Here is a 19832-nt window from a genome sequence, read left to right on the forward strand (position 1 = left end):
CTTTCTGCAACAAAAGTTGCAGGCTCGTCAAAACAATGAAAGTCACATGTGCAGTAGATTATAACAAACCTACCCGAGCTCCTGAGACCACCCTGGTTTTTGTGTGGTCGTGCTGCTAAGTCTGTGTTTGTTATGTTGTGTTCTATGTACTGCTGTTTGTCTTTTAGTCGCTTTCTGTTTTTCGCCATGACATTGTCAGTTTGTATTCAACTTGTGTGTTTGACTATTCCTATGATATCTATCGGCTCAGATTTATTTTATGATTTTTGTGAGCGGTTTTGAAGGCCGTTTATACTTCTAGTAGGCGAATGTCTCATAACTTGGTTGTGACAGTTTGGCTATAAAATCCTTTTCCCCTTTCGTACATTATACAATTACTGTCTATTGATTAGGAAACTTACATCACATTTTCCTATATCTAAATATGTAGTTTTATTGACTTTAAAAAAATTATATTCACTGAGGCCAATGGCCGAAGTGAAAATCATATTTTCAAAAGTCAATTTAACCACATACTTACCAAAACAAAAGACAGTAATTTTGTTGTTCTATATTCCTAGAAAAATGTATGTAATGGCATTTTTTTAAAACCGAAATCACTTGTACATCAAACGTATCTTATCAAAATAATGCACGTAAAAGCACGCTACGTTTTGCGCTATGGTTATACTTTTTTTATACTAGGTGAATATGCTTATTTATTCACAATCTCATTCATATAAAAAAAACCTACTTAAGTTTTATCAATATGGAATAAATATGTGTTAATATTGATATCTTCGCAATATACTAACTATACTCGAACGTGGTGTGATACTATAACTACACATTTAACGTGGTGTGATACTATTACTACACATTTAACGTGGTGTGATACTATTACTACACATTTAACGTGGTGTGATACTATTACTACACATTTAACGTGGTGAGATACTATTACTACACATTTAACGTGGTGTGATACTATTACTACACATTTAACGTGGTGTGATACTATTACTACACATTTAACGTGGTGTGATACTATTACTACACATTTAACGTGGTGTGATACTATTACTACACATTTAACGTGGTGTGATACTATTACTACACATTTAACGTGGTGTGATACTATTACTACACATTTAACGTGGTGTGATACTATTACTACACATTTAAAGTGGTGTGATACTATTACTACACATTTAACGTGATATTTAAAGCAGCTAGGCCAGCTAACGTTCAAAAGTAAAAGTTACGTAACACTACGTAGCCGCTACGATATTGAACGCACCCCTGTTAGTAATTCATAATTCGTGTATATGTCTTATTACACAGTCGTCATCTATTCAACGTTTTAAATAGTTGAGTCACTTGTATCATATGAATCTAGTCTTTACAAGGAAATAAGACATTTATGCAGATATATATTTTATTACAGAAATATAAATAATGTTCTAGCAAAGGATCCTATCTGAAACACGAGGCGTAGATTAATATTGTACATATTCTGTTTAAAGAAGTAAAATATACACATTTCAAAATAATATTATGAGACACCAATGCAGTCTAAAAATGGATAGAAGATGGCTAACCTATTTACAATATATCAAAGCGAGTAACTTTTCCAAATCATTGTATGGTGTCTGAATGTTTCAGCTGTATGCATTTCCTATGCCACATAATCTAGATACAGTTTTTTCAGTTCTTTAACCGACGTTTTACCCAATTATTTTCCACATTAAAACCATATAATAAACTACGCTTGCAATGCATGAAAGAATTTACTTTTCAAAAAGCTTCTTAATTGTTTTGTGACTGACTAACAAATCGTTATTATTACATAAAGTTATCGTTGATTTGTTGAAAAATATCTCCTTTCATTAATGATTTGTTGATTTTTGCCTTTGTGAAAACATTATTTGTCTCATTTCTTCCCAATTATGATTAATTAAGAGTTACGTAGGGAAATGTACTCATAAGTAATAGGTTTCAGAGGAATTACATTAACTTTGAAGTAATTTTACCTAAAGATTTTTCTAAAAACAGATACGAAAATCAAAATACAATTTTCCTGAATTGCACTGATTATGTTTGTCAACGTCTATACTTTTAAGCTAGTTCATTAAGAAAGTAGAAGATTTTGTAATAAATAAGACTTGAATCTATGCTGGAATCATGCGAACATTTAAGGGGAAAAACTGGTTGTGCAATGAACGAATTTGATGTTTCCCGAAGTGGAACAGGCCGTTTTGTTTACACAGTTGTTTCTTGACGTAAGCGAGTCAACCTGGGATCCTTCCATCCAGGCACAAACACATGACGTCTGACCTAGTTGGCGCGCTTGATTGAACAGTTGTGTCGATGCAATATTGGAACCATTCAGCTTGCAAAGATTGACCGCCTTATCATAGCTGAAGTTTTCAGTAATGCTACCAGAGAAACGTATGTTGATGAGTTTGCCTGAAAAAGAGTAAATAATTTCACTCCATGTAAGCATGAGTAAAACAACTATTGTGTAATACTATGACCATCTTTTTTAATTCTGGTCGATCATTTACGGTTTTTCAATAAAACAAATATTTGAAGGGAAAGAGTTCGTTTATTATAGTTTCAACAATAAGATAAACAGGTTAACATGTTCTATGTCATAATAAAATGATGGAATGACAAACATGACATAAAAGGTTTTAATACAAAGAAGATATGAGAAGACCACATTTGTGGCCCATTGAGCTTAAACTATCAAATAAAATTCTACAGATGTTCATTAGACATATTTGCATAAGAACTTCAAACGTGTTATATTTAGAGCAAAACAGGAAAAGAAAACCAAAATGTCCCTTTAGTGTCTTTCACCTAGTTTTCAGGGAAGACATGCTACAGAAAATATAAGGATATATCATAATACCAAAGAACAAAGGAAATAATACTTTCCACAAAACATGCCGTTGTAGTAACTCTGTGATCCAACAGGACATGATTCACATTGTAATACTCACCACAAAACAGGTCATTGTAGTAACTCAGTGATCCAACATGACATGATTCACATTGTAATACATTGTACTCACCACAAAACAGGTCATTGTAGTAACTCAGTGATCAAACAAGAAATGATTCACATTGTAATACTCACCACAAAACAGGTCATTGTAGTATCTCAGTGATCCAACATGACATGATTCACATTGTAATACTCACCACAAAACAGGCCATTGTAGTAACTCTGTAATCCAACAGGACATGATTCACATTGTAATACTTACCACAAAACAGGCCATTGTAGTTACTCTGTGATCCAACAGGACATGATTCACATTGTAATACTTACCACAAAACAGGCCGTTGTAGTAACCCAGTGATCCAACAGGACATGATTCACATTGTAATACTCACCACAAAACAGGCCATTGTAGTTACTCTGTGATCCAACAGGACATGATTCACATTGTAATACTCACCACAAAACAGGCCATTGTAGTTACTCTGTGATCCAACAGGACATGATTCACATTGTAATACTTACCACAAAACAGGCCGTTGTAGTAACCCAGTGATCCAACAGGACATGATTCACATTGTAATACTCACCACAAAACAGGCCATTGTAGTTACTCTGTGATCCAACAGGACATGATTCACATTGTAATACTCACCACAAAACAGGCCGTTGTAGTAACTCTGTGATCCAACAGGACATGATTCACATTGTTATACTCACCACAAAACAGGCCGTTGCAGTAACTCAGTGATCCAACATGACATGATTCACATTGTAATACTCACCACAAAACAGGCCATTGTAGTAACTCTGTAATCCAACAGGACATGATTCACATTGTAATACTTACCACAAAACAGGCCATTGTAGTAACTCTGTGATCCAACATGACGTGATTCACATTGTTATACTCACCACAAAACAGGCCATTGTAGTAACTCAGTGATCCAACATGACATGATTCACATTGTAATACTCACCACAAAACAGGCCATTGTAGTAACTCTGTGATCCAACATGACATGATCAACGTTGTAATACTCACCACAAAACAGGCCATTGTAGTAACTCTGTGATCCAACATGACGTGATTCACATTGTTATACTCACCACAAAACAGGCCATTGTAGTAACTCTGTGATCCAACATGACATGATTCACATTGTAATACTCACCACAAAACAGGCCGTTGTAGTAACTCTGTGATCCAACAGGACATGATTCACATTTTAATACTCACCACAAAACAGGCCATTGTAGTAACTCTGTGATCCAACATGACATTATTCACATTGTAATACTCATCACTAAACAAGTAATTGTAGTAATTCTGTGATCCAACATGACATAATTCACATTGTAATACTCAGGACAAAATAGGCCATTGTAGTCACTCAGTGATCCAACATGACATGATTCACATTGTAATACTCACCACAAAACAGGCCATTGTAGTAACTCTGTGATCCAACAGGACATGATCCACTTTGTTATACTCACCACAAAACAGGCCATCGTAGTAACTCTGTAATCCAACATGACATGATCCACTTTGTAATACTCACCACAAAACAGGCCATTGTAGTAATTCTTCGATCCAACAGGACATGATTCACATTGTAATACTCACCACAAAACAGGCCGTTGTAGTAACTCTGTGATCCAACATGACATGATTCACATTGCAATACTCACCAAAAAAACAGGCCGTTGTAGTAACTCAGTGATCCAACAGGACATGATTCACATTGTTATACTCACCACAAAACAGGCCGTTGTAGTAACTCTGTGATCCAACAGGACATGATTCACATTGTTTTGTCATCTCTGAGTAATACTGTTTGTTCTGAGGACAACATAAATCTCCACTTGACCTTTGTCTGCGTACGCTGCAAGTATATACGTCATTGGTGAGTAAAAAGTTATAAGTATGAGTAATTAATGAGTAATAAGTTATAGATATAAGTTATTTTAAAGAGTTATAAGTTATTGGTATATGTAATTGGTGAGTAACGTAAAGAACCCTTGGAACAATTCTTTGACGGGCCCGTAGGTGGCCTTCTTCGAGGCAAAACTTTTGTTCCTTTCTATTTTTCCAGTCAAAATTTCACAGAACTTCGAACCGGACGGACTCTAGTAAAGGACCTACATATTGTATTTATTGTTAATTTGTTCTCGTCCTGAATATGCATGAAATACTTGCCACTGGACGTTAAATAACCGACAATCAGCCATTCAATCATGTCCGTAATCCTGTTTTCTCTATTCTTACGCTGCTTTAGTAAAAGTAATTGTGACATCTAAAAAACTCTATAATCATTAGAACGCTTTTCTAAAGGAACCGATCGTTCATCTTCGTGGGACAACCCATTTCTTTGGTAACTTGAATAAAATAACCAAACAATCTTAATTGTATAACATACAGGAAACCCCGCCCTTAATTTTCAATGGAATCAGACGATTTTTATCACTTCCCTCCTGAAACAAACGTATTTTGACAAAAAAGAAAGGAATGTTAACATTTTATATACCGGCTCCCACACCCTTTTTCTAAAAAGAATATGAATTGGTTCTGCTGTTACAAAAATTACAGAGACATTTATTCAATTCAATGTATAGTACATGTATATTACTGGTGTGAATGTAATTAAACCCGAAGTAAAGATGAGAACAAAATTAATATGAAACCAGTGTTCTATACATGAAACTAATTGTAAACAGGTTTACAGAACGCGACGTTGAGTGTCAACACGGCCATCGGAGGAGAAAAAGAAGACTACTTGATTAATGTCGTGCGCCAAAATCTAGTTTCGGATTTACTTTCATCAAGTATAGTCAAACCCAAGCATTTGTTAATAGGTTAAGTGAATCAACGGATAATTTACTAAAAGTTTGTTAAAGATCATGACATGAACAGAACAGTAAATTAGACCTGAACGGATGCGAATCTTATCATTAATAAAAGGCTCATAATTAAGTACGTGAGACACGTAATTGTTCTTCAAATGACTCACTTGTGGGGCTCGAATCAACACAACTGGAAGACCGAAGACGCCGGTTAAAATATTTTATTTTAATTTAGAATAAACTAGTAGTACGTAATGAGAATTTTAGATGGAAACCAGGTAAATGTTGGTAAGACAACTAGTTCGTACTGCTCAGTCTTCTTTGTTGAGTTTTGTATACTGTTGTTTTGCCTTTTGGTCCTTTTATTGTTTTGTCATGGATTGTTAGTTTATATCGAAGTATTTTAAAATAAAAGAATCGATTAAACATGTATGTGTCATGATCCCAATTGATTACGTAGTATAATATTAGAAGTGTCTATTTTCATCAAATTATACAATAGTCCTTAATATCCGGGCTTAATCGGAACTCACGTTAAAGTAGAAACCACTTAACTGGTCGAGATTTTTCACAAAACACTTCAAAATGTTGTAGAAGCCATAAAGTCACCTCCGAACTTGATGTTTAGTGATTTGTTTAATAAATAACTGAACCTGCATGGGCTGTCTCTGGATTACCACAACAGCGAAGAGAAGAATTCCGCATTATACATACCTTTGAATTTCTCTTTTCCGCCGTTGCAGAGGTCTAGATGGATCAACTGAACAGAACTTGATTCCAATTTTCAGAGGAACATCGGTGACTGGTTCATCAAGATGAAGTTGTTCATATCCCTCCACTCGTAAATTAAACTTTGAGTACATTGACGGTAGCAGTATACTTTTGTCTTCATCGCCTGTAAACAATACTTTTTTGTAAAAAGTTTTTGATATAAGTAACTATCAATATACCAGTGTGCATTGTACATGCATAAGGTGAGCACAAGGTTGATGTAACGTATCGTAAATCGCGCAATAAATGCAGATGTTATGCAGGCATTCACTTATCTACTGATATTGGCATTGTGTTTATCGATGACGGTACGGTAGTGACATAATTAGAATGAGGAATGATAAGTTAACTTCAAACAATTAGAAAGCATATGTCTTATTGCAAAATTTCAAATTTCAAATATAAACCAATTTGAGTATTTAAGTTCTGGCGTTTTATAGGAATAGATTGATTGTTTTTTCAATAAGATCCAAAATAGTCTAAACATAACGTTGCTGTCTGATCTGCGTGTATCCTATATCTCGGTATAGTAATTGCAAACCGCAAATTAAACTACAAATACAAATTATTATTACTTATTGAATTAGGGCATATCTGTGGAAAAGATGATCGTTCCTTCCTGCCACATACTCGGTATGGATTGGGTATTCTTTGCTGACGGCAACTTGAACCATGACCTTCTGTGTATGATATCTTGAGGCGATCAGTCATCTGTTTAAGCGGTGATATGATGTAGTTTGTCTTAGCATCTTGAAACAATTTGTTGTCGACGTTCGTTGGGGTGACTTGCACAAGTACCTAACGAAGAAAATATTTAAGTGAAGTAGGAAAAGATAGTCAAAACAAACCATGATACATATTCCTTTCTAAATAAGTCAAATTTTTTTCAGTCACTATTCTAAAATAATACTGGACATTTGGATTCATCTGACATACAATATCTTGACAAAAAATGTAAAACAGGACGTAGATAATTTTGTTCCCTTTTATGTTTAATACGTTTTACCTTTTTTATACCACGCACAATCTCTATTTGAAAGTCTAGTTTTTAAAAGACGATTGGAAGTAATAACACGTAAATGAAGTAAACTGATTAAAATATGTTTTTCAGAACTTATCAAATTGCAGTTTTTACACTGATGAAACAACCAATTATTAATTTACTATAAAATATTTACTGGACGGGCGTCTTCGCTAACAATCGGCATATATATTTCAAAACCAGCCAGATAAAAGCTATGACTTCTTTGTGATGGTAAAAGTTGACCATGCTGCATCCACCAGTTTACGTTTGGGACTTGGAAGGGAACAGTTTTACCACGGAATAACATAGAAAGGTCTAACCAAGAATAGTCACCAGTTTTGTTCGTCCTTTTTGTTGACACTGTTATAAATTTTAATTCAGCGTGACATTCGCTGTCTCTTGATGCTAATAACTTGTCAATATCTGTAGCCAATCCGTTACACAACTGTGGCTTTCGTCCCTGCTTATATTCCAAAATGTTACACAGCATTTGAACGTTAGTTGTCTGTAATATATTGTACGACATCGACGAAACTGCTACTAATGTTTTAATAGTGTCAATGGATAAACCACTTGGATGTTGGGCTTTTGGACCTGCGCCGAGAAGTTTAGAGCTTTGTATCTGAGTAAGGCTTCGCATTAAATTTGCCATTGTTTCCATTAGGTCAAACTGAAGGTCATAAACTTCCTCTTGTGTTGCTACCAATTGTGCAGCGGTAATTTTCGCTTCACGACACTTGCCAGTAGCACCAGTAATTCCTCGTATTGCATTTGCAGCTATACTACTTGTGGAAGCAATGCCCTCGCATATTTCGTTGATAAATTCTTCCCAATACAAACCTAATTTGGCTAGATCATCTTTTGTAACTTGGGGGGAATAGGCAGTATAGTCTCTCAAAAAATTGGACTGCATTATTTCATACCCATTTCCAGACGAATTTACAATTTTCGCAGCATTATCCATGATCTTGCCAACATTCTTTATCATCTTCTCATTTTTTGCCAGTTTCTTTGCTATTTCAATGCTGTAATCAACAAGCTTATGAAAATTGACTGCACTTCCAATGGCATGAGTTAAACGTCTAGATGCATCCGCTATCTCTGTTGCAGACTCCAAAATATCATCTGAATTGCCACTATCAGTCAGCCATTTAAATGGATTTGCAGCCATTGCCATTCGTAAAGCCATCTTTAAAACGGCTTGAAGTAAATCTTCCAAGGCACTACCAATGTAAATAACTAGTAACTTTTTTAGCTTTACCTTGAGTTCATCTACATATTTGACAAATCGTTTTTGATAGTCTGCAATTCTACCTTTAAGATAGCCAACGTCAGCATCTAGCTTAGCTTTCTGGTAGGAGGCCACTTTCTTGAAGTATGATCCAAGTTCTCGAAATCGGTCTTGTACATCATTCTTGATATCCATAGCAACGACTTGTAAACTGACTGCATTCTTCTCTGCCAGCTCTTTTATTTGAGTAACTTTTAAATTCTTTATATAATCCCGAAAGTCAATATCTGAAACCAAAAATTTGCGAGGTAAAACATCTGCGTTACCGGTCCCATAGGTTTGAAGGTACAAACGGAGTTCGTTAAACACCTTAGCGCATGAGCAAATCAACCATTTGAATGATGGAAATGGTGCATTGTAATCACACGGTAAATACTGACTTTTGGGAAGTATCTTTAACAGTTTGACAGCTAGCGTTAGGTCGTTGGCTTTAAAATCGTCATACAGTTGAAAAAAGATGCTAAGTATTCCTGTTTTAACAGCTTCTTCTCTTGTGCTGGTGTCATACAGGTTAACAATATGTGTCGGCATTTTAACCCTCATACTATAGAAATTGATGTACGCTGCACTTTTAAAGAACTTAAAGTTTGATGAACCAGTTCGCCATTCGGTTTGGGGAACAGTATTGCATAGATTTGTCATTGAATCTACTAAGTCTAGAACAGGTTCTAGTCTACAAATAGGTTCTGTTTCTCTAAAGTCGCAAATCTTCTTCACTTCTTGACGTAGATTTTGTGCCACTGTTTTGTCCAACGGTTTTGACCAAGTGCAGAAATTTCTCTGGGAGAGTAACTGCTTACTCCATTTAGCTACATACTCCCACTGAGCTGTCGGACGAGGCGTGTTAACATCCACTGGGCCACAATTAAGATTAAGAAAGACTCGGTCCATGTACCACGTGGACAGAAGCACTGTATACATGTACCACGAATCCTTGAATCCGGTTCCAATGTTACTTTCTAGTCTTCTTAGATCACCAATCACGTGGTTTCCAATGGTTGTTATCCTGTGGTAAGCACATTTTGGGGACGAACTGTCCATGAATGTGCATATATTTCCGGCCTCTTCCATTCTTTTATTGTGCGGAATGTTTCCGAAGATATTCTTGCCTACTTTTTCGAGTTGGGCATCGAATAGATTCTTGAACCCGTTAATATCGGGACCATTTTTTCGTCCCGGTAATGCAAACATCAGGCAAAAAACTCTCATATCAGAATTTTGTATAATCGGCTGCGTAGCAATTCCATGATTCAAAACAAAGACAAGTACTGTCACTATAAACCATAGTCTCGTCATCTCTGTAAAATTAACGAAATGTTTGAATGAGATCATGAACATCATAATATAGTAATTCAACAGACTAACATGTTGAAATGCTGGCAATAAGTAAGGAACAAAGGCTAATAAAGGCAACAGTAGTACACCACTGTTCTAAATTCATAAATCGATTGAGGAAAAAACAAATCCGGGTTACAAACCAAAACTGAGGGAAACACATCAAACAGAAACACAACATTGAAATGTAAAACACAGAAACAAACTGTAATATAACAAGGTCCATTTTCCTGACTTGGTACAGGACATTTTTAAGGAAAAAAATGGTGGGTTGAAACTGGTTTTGTGGCATGCCAAACCTACAGCTTTTATTGCAACGTTAAATATAGCATTGAAATGACAACATTACATGACAGGACTGCAATACAAATAAATGGGAGAACATATAGGACAGAGAAACACACGAAAAGTTGTTAACCAAAGGTACCAAATCTAAAATTTAATAAATCATATGGAAAATCAGAGGTTACCTAATTAACCATCAAGCAGATATCGTGAAAGTGTAGAAAAATAAACTCATTATAGATAGCAGGATTAAATTTACTATATACGCCAGACGCGAGTTTCGTCTATAAAAGACTCATTAGTGCCACTCAAATCCATTACTGTTAAAAAGGCCAAATTAAGTACGAAGTTGAAGAGCATTAAGGATTATAAGTCCTAAACGTTTTGCCAAAGCTGAGATAATCTATTCTTGAGGTAGAAAAGCCTTAGTATTTCAAAAATTCAAAAGTTTTGTAGAAATGACAGTTGTTTAATGTGTACGATTTCGTTTATGCTATTGTAATTTAAGCTTTCGAAATACGGGTATTGGTCTATTTTTTCGAATATCCAGTTAACTACCAAAATGAATCAACAATTGAATTTAATAATTTTCAAGTTTGTGGGTGGAAAATAGTTTTGTTATTCCATTTCATTTATTGAAAAAAACATGTTTTTACAGTTAAAAGTTATTAGATGCTAAACATGAAGACCCGCCACATTATTAATGTATGTGCCTGTCCCAAGTCAGGAGCCTGTAATGCAGTGGTTGTCGTTTGTTTATGTGTTACATATTTGTTTTTCGTTCATTTGTTTTTGCATGAAAAAGGCCGTTAGTTTTCTCGCTTGAATTGTTTTACATGTCTTATCGGAGCCTTTTATAGATGACTATATGAGGTATTGGCTTTGCTCATTGTTGAAGGCCGTATGGTGACCTATACTTGTTAATGTTTGTGTCATTTAGGTCTTTTGTGGATAGTTGTCTCATTGGCAATCATACCACATCTTCTTTTTTTTATATATAAAAACGTAACTGTTTTTGTTTAAAGAAAAGATATTACGAGAGAAAATATAGTACGAGACAGTTAAAGAGGTCGACTCTTCTCTTTCAGCGTTTTTATTCGTTGATAAAGTTTGCCTCATACAATTATTCTTTACAATCTTGTTATTGGTACTGTTAATGGAAATACAGATAGGTGTAAGAATTTAAAATATGTGGTTGATAAATGTGGAAAAAAAAAGTTCAGACAGATATGGTATGCTACTCTACAAAAATCTAAAAATCTCTAAAGTATAAATTATTCAAAAATAGTATAAATTTCGAATTTTCGTTGATATTTTTGATGCAAAAAATGTTGCTTCATTTTGTAGATTTAGAACTTTGAACAGACAAAAGTCTTATCGAAATTGGCAGATGGCATTTTATTCAGAGAGAATAGTTGTCAAAGGTACCAGGATTATAATTTAATACGTAAATCGTATATTATGTACTTTGTGCAATTCCAGTGATATTGGTGACGAGTTCCACCATATTCTAAAGTGCTCGGCAATAGACAACAGTAGACAAATGCTACGGAACAATCATTTTGTAAGAGACAAAATATTTTAAAATTCCAAGGTATAATGAATAGCAACAACCTATCTATCTGTACAAGTTTATAAGAATTGTATAACATGCCTAGAATCTTAGGTAACTTATGTATGTCTCTTCCTTACATTTGTATTAAAAAATTATAACTGTTCCACTATACTTTGGTTTACGACAATAAAGATATGTATTTTGTATTATATATGAGTCGTTCAAATCTGGTGCCCGATTGAGCTTTCCTTACGTTTAAACTGTTAAAATTGTAATATACTGTATTCAAATGTATGTTGTTAGGATAATATAATAAAATTCTGGTTTCAAATTACCATATGAATTGGAAAAAAGACCAATAAACATGAACAAAAATAAATAATTTCTTACCTCTCAGTTGTAAATATCCGCTATCTACCACATAAGTGGAAAAAGTGGTTTGGGATTTGTCGCTCAAGTAATTATACAAATACAAGCTCCGAAACAAATGATTAAGTTAAACTTCTATTTTTTTTTTAAAAGAAACCACAAATGTCTCTATATATATTTGTTAACGTAAGCAACATGAGATTCGGAAAATCTGTTTCCTTTATGATAACAGATTTACATTGAAAGGAGACATCATCTTTCCGGATAATAGATAAAGTGTTCCGGATTATTATTTGTAGCATGTTTTGGTCAATTAATCAATTTATATTGTCGTTTGAAGTACATTAATAGTCGTGATCACTTAAATTTACTTGATATTTTTATATTATACTTTTTAGTTTTTCATTGTTTGTTGAAGTCCATATTTACAATCTTGAAACAATGCTGATGGTAAAATCTGTAGACATTGAAATCTTAACAATGTAAGATGGCCTGATACAAACAAGTTGAATATATTTACACTTGTAATTTCTTAGGCCCTTTATAGCTTGCTGATCGGTTTGAGCCAAGGCTCCTTGTTAAAGGCCGTACCTTGACTTATATTGATTCACTTTAATAGACTGTTATTTGGATGGAGAGTTGTCTCATCGGCTCTCATATCACATCTCCCTTGATATTTTTATATTATACTTTTTAGTTTTTCATTTTTTGTTGAAGTCCATATATACAATCTTGAAACAATGCTGATGGTCAAATCTGTTGACATTGAAATCTTAACAATGTAAGATGGCCTGATACATACATGTTGAATATATTTACACTTGTAATTTTTTAGGCCTTTTATGGCTTGCTGATCGGTGTGAGCCAAGGCTCCTGGTTAAGGGCCGTACCTTGACTTACATTGATTTACTTTTATAGACTGTTACTTGGATGGAGAGTTGTCTCATCGGCATATCACATCTCCCTGTATCTAGTTTGTAGATTGAATTTGAGTGACTTTAACCCTCAAGAGTTGAATTGACAAATAGAATATAAAGAAGAATTAACATGGCTGATTCAAAAAGGGCAAAGCAATGACAGCTGACATAACTGAACGCACTACTTTATCATTCAAAGGATTAAATGGAAAAAAATTGTCGTATTCAAGACTTTGTACTGGCAGTAATGAAGAACGTGATGGAAAAAACCAGCAGATCCAAAACAGACATACTAAGTTTAGGTGACAATACTAGCAACCATCAACCAAAACTGTGTAAACAGACATGTAGTTGAGAGTATATACAGCATAGAAAATGTATTTTCAGTTTTCCACATATTGTAAATAAGCAGCTAAAACTGTGAAAACATCCTAATTTTTACGAACATGTTATTTACCAAGCCTGTAAAATAAGATATATGTCGGATAAACTAATCGAGCCCTGAAATAAACTTATTTCAAAATGAAACCAATTCAACACAGTTATAGAGATCTTTCAGCAGTGTGTTTGCAACAGTCCTGTCGAGATTTTTAATATAAAAAATGACAGAATAACTGAAGTGTTACATGTAGCTTTGGACCTTTTAATAGAAAATGGATATGATTCGATACAAAAAATGTATTTGTGTGTGTATTTATATGTTTATAAATGCCTTGTGGCCTACTCAGTTACAAAATCAAGCAATTGTCCTAGTGTTGTCCTTTTTGGAAGTATTCAGACGCCTTAAACATCAAATTCATTTGTCTGTCATCAACTCCCTGTGTTTGACACAAAGAGTGAACAAAAAAATCAGAACACATCGATTCTAACTATCCATAAAGAGTGTGATTATAAAAGTGAAACATAATAAAAAAGATTAATGATTGTTGAACAACTGTGTCTAGCTTAAAGTATAAACTATAATAGAAACATATGACCTGTATTCATTTTGCTCCTTTAACAATTAAGTTCCCTTATAAGCATGAAACTAAGTTTATGTGAAGGAACGTCCTTTTTCCTTGAAGATTTATGGTTACTGATATATTTTTTACAAGTAAGACATTATCTACGAGGGTTTTATAAAAATGTTCCAGTTAGTATAACATACAGTAAGAATGAATCTTTTCAATAAGCCGTTGCTTTGCCAAGTACTTGATAAGCATGACATGTATGTCCGGAAACAGATGTGCATCCGTATTCACCATTACGGTTGTTTTAATGTTGATTTATATGGATGTTTAGTGTTTCCTTTAACAGATCTGCTTCCGTTCCCTAATGAAAAATACAGGGATAGATGTCCTTCAGATTTAGTCTATACTCAATGTCCTTCATGTCGGGACAACTTTCTTTGAGAAGTAATTTAAATTGAATCTAGCCCAATGGAGGAACTACTTAAGGTAGAACATATGAATATGTTTCTCGAGATAGAATTTTACTACGCTTTTTTCAAAAATATATTAATAAGGATTGGTCACAGTGCTATTTGTCAAGCTATGAGTCGTTGAAATAAGCCGAAATTTGCAAAATTAGAATGAACATAACCAAACACATTTTTATGAATAAAAAGAAATCTATGAGATAGAATTTGAAATAGATATTGTTTGATGAAATAAAAAGAAAAAATGGTGTTACTGAACATGTTTTCTTGCTACAAGCATAACAAAAAAATATCTATCAGTTAAGTAATTTTTTTTTTACTGGAAGAGTTATCATACCTTAAAAGGCTTATTAGAAAACATGGATTTAAAACACAAACGTTATGTTTTTGTTTAAATTCCTTGTATAATCCAATAAATCAAGTTTTCTTCGTATTAATAAACAGTCTATCAATAGAATGAGATGTGTGCAAAAAATAGACTGATTGTGCACTGCAATAGTACAATCCAAGGTGTTGTACAAGGAATCTACATTGAAGGTACTACATATTTTTTTTTTAAATTCCAATGCTTTGATTTCGGAGATAAAATAATCGGAAACCAATCATACTATGATTTTTTTTTATTAACTCTTGACATTATGCACAGTGCTAAAATAAGAAGGAATTTACGGCTGTTGAATAAGAACTTTTTTTTCCCTTTAGTCGTACATTGTCTTAACTATATGAAAATAAAATTGAGAATAGAAATGGGGAAAAAGTATACAAACAGGCAGTCGAAGGTTGAATTTTCTTAAACATGCTCTTTTTTTCTCCGTATTTGCCAAATTTAAACAGCATCTGGCAAAATTCTTCATTTTCACTTTCAAATTTATAAATTGATGATGTTCTGTCAGTCATTAACTCATGTTATTGTCAACATAATGGAATTTTATGCGACTGTCATATAGGTGAGAGGTTAAGCTAGCTATAAAATAAGATTCAGTCCCCCGTGTTTAACATGATTAAATGCGTGTACCATGCCAGGAATATGAAAGCTGTTTTCCAATAGTCTGATCTTTTGAGTTTCTGATTTTGCTATCTAATAAGGGACTTTCCGTTTTGAATTTCGACATTTCTGTTATTTTTCTTTTCACGTTTCAATGAGTGCTACTATCTGATATTTCCAAATAAATTTAGAATAAGATAGATATTTTCATCGATATTGTCTTCGATATTGACTCAAATGGTCAACTTCAAACTAGAATCTGTAACATACACAGCGATAACACAAAAACTCAGCTAAAGAAACCAAATTAACATTCGGCCATTCCAGTTAATGCCTGCTAAAGGGTGATGGATGGTCCTTTCTGAGGGGTGAATTTTTATATCTGATAGGTAGTTTTACATGATGTTTTTTCTGATATGTAATAAAATATCTTCCAATCCGTCGAAACCTGTCAGAAATAAACTGGAATGGCCCATTCAAACTCATATGTCAAAAAACAACTGACAACGATATGGCAAAAACGGAAGACCAAAACGAAGCAAAAGACAAACAATTGGTGCAAGACAATACACAGTAATTTAAAGAAACAGGCACACGATTCCTGGTTACCCAGAAGAGGACGAAGATTTTTCTCTATGTGTGGCAACTGTTCCGTTTCTCATATAAGAACAAATCCGATAATTAGTCTTATTCGGTAGGACACATTCAGGGACAATTTCCAATTGTCAAGGTCCATCCTCAGCAATAGTAGACCCTCTATCGCACCTTTGGCGTTTAATGTCGCAGATTTAGAGTACTTACACTCAAGCATTTTCACACTTTACGAAATTTATTTACAGGGCGATCTTAAAAAAAGACTGCTACGACAAAGTAATGATTATAAGGAAGAACAACCGAAATTGACAATCACGTTACGCATCTGGTCTGTTTCCTTTGTACTTACTAATTTTATTCGTAAAATAAAATGTAGGCAAATACTACATCCAACATACACATGTTACAGTGGCGGAACCTGGTGAGCGTATATACATCTCTGTTTATCACCAAAGCGAATATTATTTTCCTCACGATAAAAGGTCGTCAAAAAGTTGTATAATACAAAAGTGCTAAGTAATTTCGTTCCTTACACAACGCAGAACCCCCTGACATATATTTTAGTACTGAAATATTTAGAGACAGTCTTTAAGCAGTTGCATTTATATTGAGCAAGGAAAATGCTCTTTAGACAAGACTTTTAAATTCAATGTGTCTCTACAATTTTTTTTTTAAATCAAAGGACAAGATTAGTTCTTAATGGTATAAATGTATAAGAACCTATATGAATTATTTAAACAATAATTTTTAAATTTCATTTTTTTTTACACAATTTGTTATGTAAGCTCAATGTTTCGTTTTAAGATTTAATGAAGGAATACCTTGAAGTTAGTTTCACATTGCAATCAAAAGCTGATTTTCTCAGGAGAACCAGTCTAACTTTTAAACTTAGAGAAAGTAGTACTATGATGACACAACGTTTTGGAATTTTGGATCCTTAATGCTCTTCAACTTTGTACTTGTTTCGCTTTATAACCATTTTGATCTCAGCGTCACAGATGTGTCTTATGTAGCCGAAACGCGCGGCTGGCGTATGAAATTATGATCCTGGGACTTTTGATGACTATTCTGATCCAGACCAATCTTATAATTACATATGGACTATTATAGTATGTATGCTTTAGATAAGAAACAGTTGTCGACTGTAAAATATAGAAATTAAATAGAACTGATCCGGAAACTGTTTTGCTTTCAGAGTTATATATTTTAAAGCTAAAGATGTATTAGTAAAGACATACTTGAATGAACAAGTTTTTTGAAGAGGAACGTCTTTGATATATACGACAAAGACAACGATATTTCATGTGGGCGTGTTTTGAAATTGAAATCGTTTGTAAAGATATTTGGATTTTACTCAACAGTAATCAGTGCTCCAGCTATAATTAAAAGGGACAGGATTCCAGTGGAGGGCAGGATACTTTTTATATAATAGAAAAGGTATCGCTCATTTCGTTTGTCTACGTTTCTGGGCATATCACTAGTTTTCATGCGTTTGTTAACTGTACATGTTGCTATTTTAGATGCATAAGTTGTTGTTTTGATTAATTATTTATTCTATAAAATTTGCATTAGAACAGAAAATAAATTAATTACTGTAATTAATCTCGACAGTAAACAAGGGACAAGAAGGAATATCCGTCTCATAACAAACTATGCCAATGAACAATAATAAAAGGTGTAATTATTTGAGTTAAATGTCGAGTTAATTGTAGTCCAGTCAATCTAGCATAAATTTGACCCTAACCCGAAAGTAATTGCAACAGAAGATATTTAAGTTTTAATCTTTAGCACTATACCCCAAATATACACAGAAAAAAGTCCAATAAAATCTAGCTTGACAAAGATTAAAAAAATTAACGATTTAAAATTCCTTTGGAGATTTGCATTGAAAAGGGAGGTACTTCTTGCAAAAAAGGCAGAAATATCACTAAAAATTTATACAAAATTATAACTTTACCGCTTCTGTTCATCAAAATGTATTAATTCTTGATATTTTAGCTGTCTTAAGAGTATAACAAACAACTCTAAAGGTGTTTTCATATATTTTATCAAGCTATAATCTAGATTTCATAATTCATTAGTCTACCATTTATTCAATTTTTCAACATGTTAATGTAAAGAATCTCAAATTTAATAAAAATAATTGAGCATGTATTCTTCTTTTTGTTGTTTAAAGTTTCTTTAGATCAGGAAGTTGCTGAAAAAATATAATATACAGATATAAACAATACCAAATTTTCACATTATTTTTTTTCAAAATGGTTACAAAGCTTCAAATTTGCATTTTCTTCAATGAAAAATGTCCTGAAAAATAAAACTACCCATAACAATTTTGTTTTGTACATTTCATGAGCAGAAGATTATATAAGTTAGTCAAATAAAAACTTAAAACCCCATCACAGTATCATACTTTTCATAAATTTTAAGAAAAACAACCAAAAACTGACCAAAAAAGACTCATTTTTGTAAGAACTATCTCCCCTTACAATATATTTTTCTATAGGAAATTAAAAATACTGATTTTGAGTTTTCCTCAAGTTAGATTTTTAGATTTTATGGGACTTTTTTCTCTGTATATAAAGGGCATAATGCTATAGATTAGAACTAAAACATTTTCTGTTGCAATTAGTTTGAGGTTAAATCTTAGTTTGACTGGACTATTGAGCCCAAACTATGCATAGAAGATTTAGTTCAGACAAGGAACTAATGGGACTGATCAGATCAGATAATGGAATTTCTGGATTGCTCAGCTTTTGTTATGGAAAATTGTTCATTCCCCTTAACTGACTAACATGAGACCGTACGAGGACACAATGAAATGAAAATATAAATACAAAAGTCGTAGTTGTATTGAATCTGTTAAAAATAACTTAACCGATATGTCGGATTATTTCGATAGCGATTGTATAAGTCTTGGTTATTGCGATTTTTCATGGGTTGAACTATACCATTGACTTTTTAGGATTCGCGTCATGTGAGGTAAACACTTTATTCATTAACAATTATATATTGAGATGTTACACCTTCGTTGCCAATCGTTGTAAATATTTAGAACATGTTAAAAAACTTTATCAACAAAAATATCCGATGTTGGTGGGGTTCGTGTTGGTTATTGTTTAGTCTTATATGTTGTGTCATGTGTATTATTGTTTGTATGTATGTCTGTTTCATTTTCAGCCATGGCGTTGTCAGATTGTTTTCGATTTTTGCGTTTGTCTGTCCATATGGAATTTTTTTGTCCCTCTTTTACATAACTGAGCTTCATGAAAAAAATTCCAGCGTGAGTGAAAGGTATATCTCGGTGTAAAAACTTCACTAGTCAATGTATGCTTATTAATCCAACTAATCATGAGTTTGTATGAAAGACAATATTAAAAAATCATCACTGAAAAAAACAAAAACGGAACAAAAAACATCTTTCTTTTCAGTCAAAATTCAGCGAAAATATCATAA

At 33.4% G+C, this 19832-nt stretch overlaps 1 protein-coding gene across 1 annotated transcript; it reads right to left on the reverse strand.

The window, feature by feature from the left end:
- Positions 1-1399: 1399 nt before the first annotated feature.
- LOC134718524 (uncharacterized) lies at positions 1400-12647 on the reverse strand. Its single transcript, XM_063581117.1, has 6 exons — positions 12488-12647; positions 7786-10220; positions 7183-7405; positions 6551-6731; positions 4751-4878; positions 1400-2448 (listed from the first exon to the last, which is right to left on the reverse strand). Exons 2-6 carry the CDS (start codon positions 10216-10218, stop codon positions 2174-2176), a joined length of 3240 nt encoding a protein of 1079 aa, XP_063437187.1. The 5' UTR covers positions 10219-10220; positions 12488-12647; the 3' UTR covers positions 1400-2173.
- Positions 12648-19832: the final 7185 nt, after the last annotated feature.

The sequence above is a fragment of the Mytilus trossulus genome, chromosome 5 (assembly GCF_036588685.1).
Source record: "Mytilus trossulus isolate FHL-02 chromosome 5, PNRI_Mtr1.1.1.hap1, whole genome shotgun sequence".
Lineage (NCBI taxonomy): Eukaryota > Metazoa > Mollusca > Bivalvia > Mytilida > Mytilidae > Mytilus > Mytilus trossulus.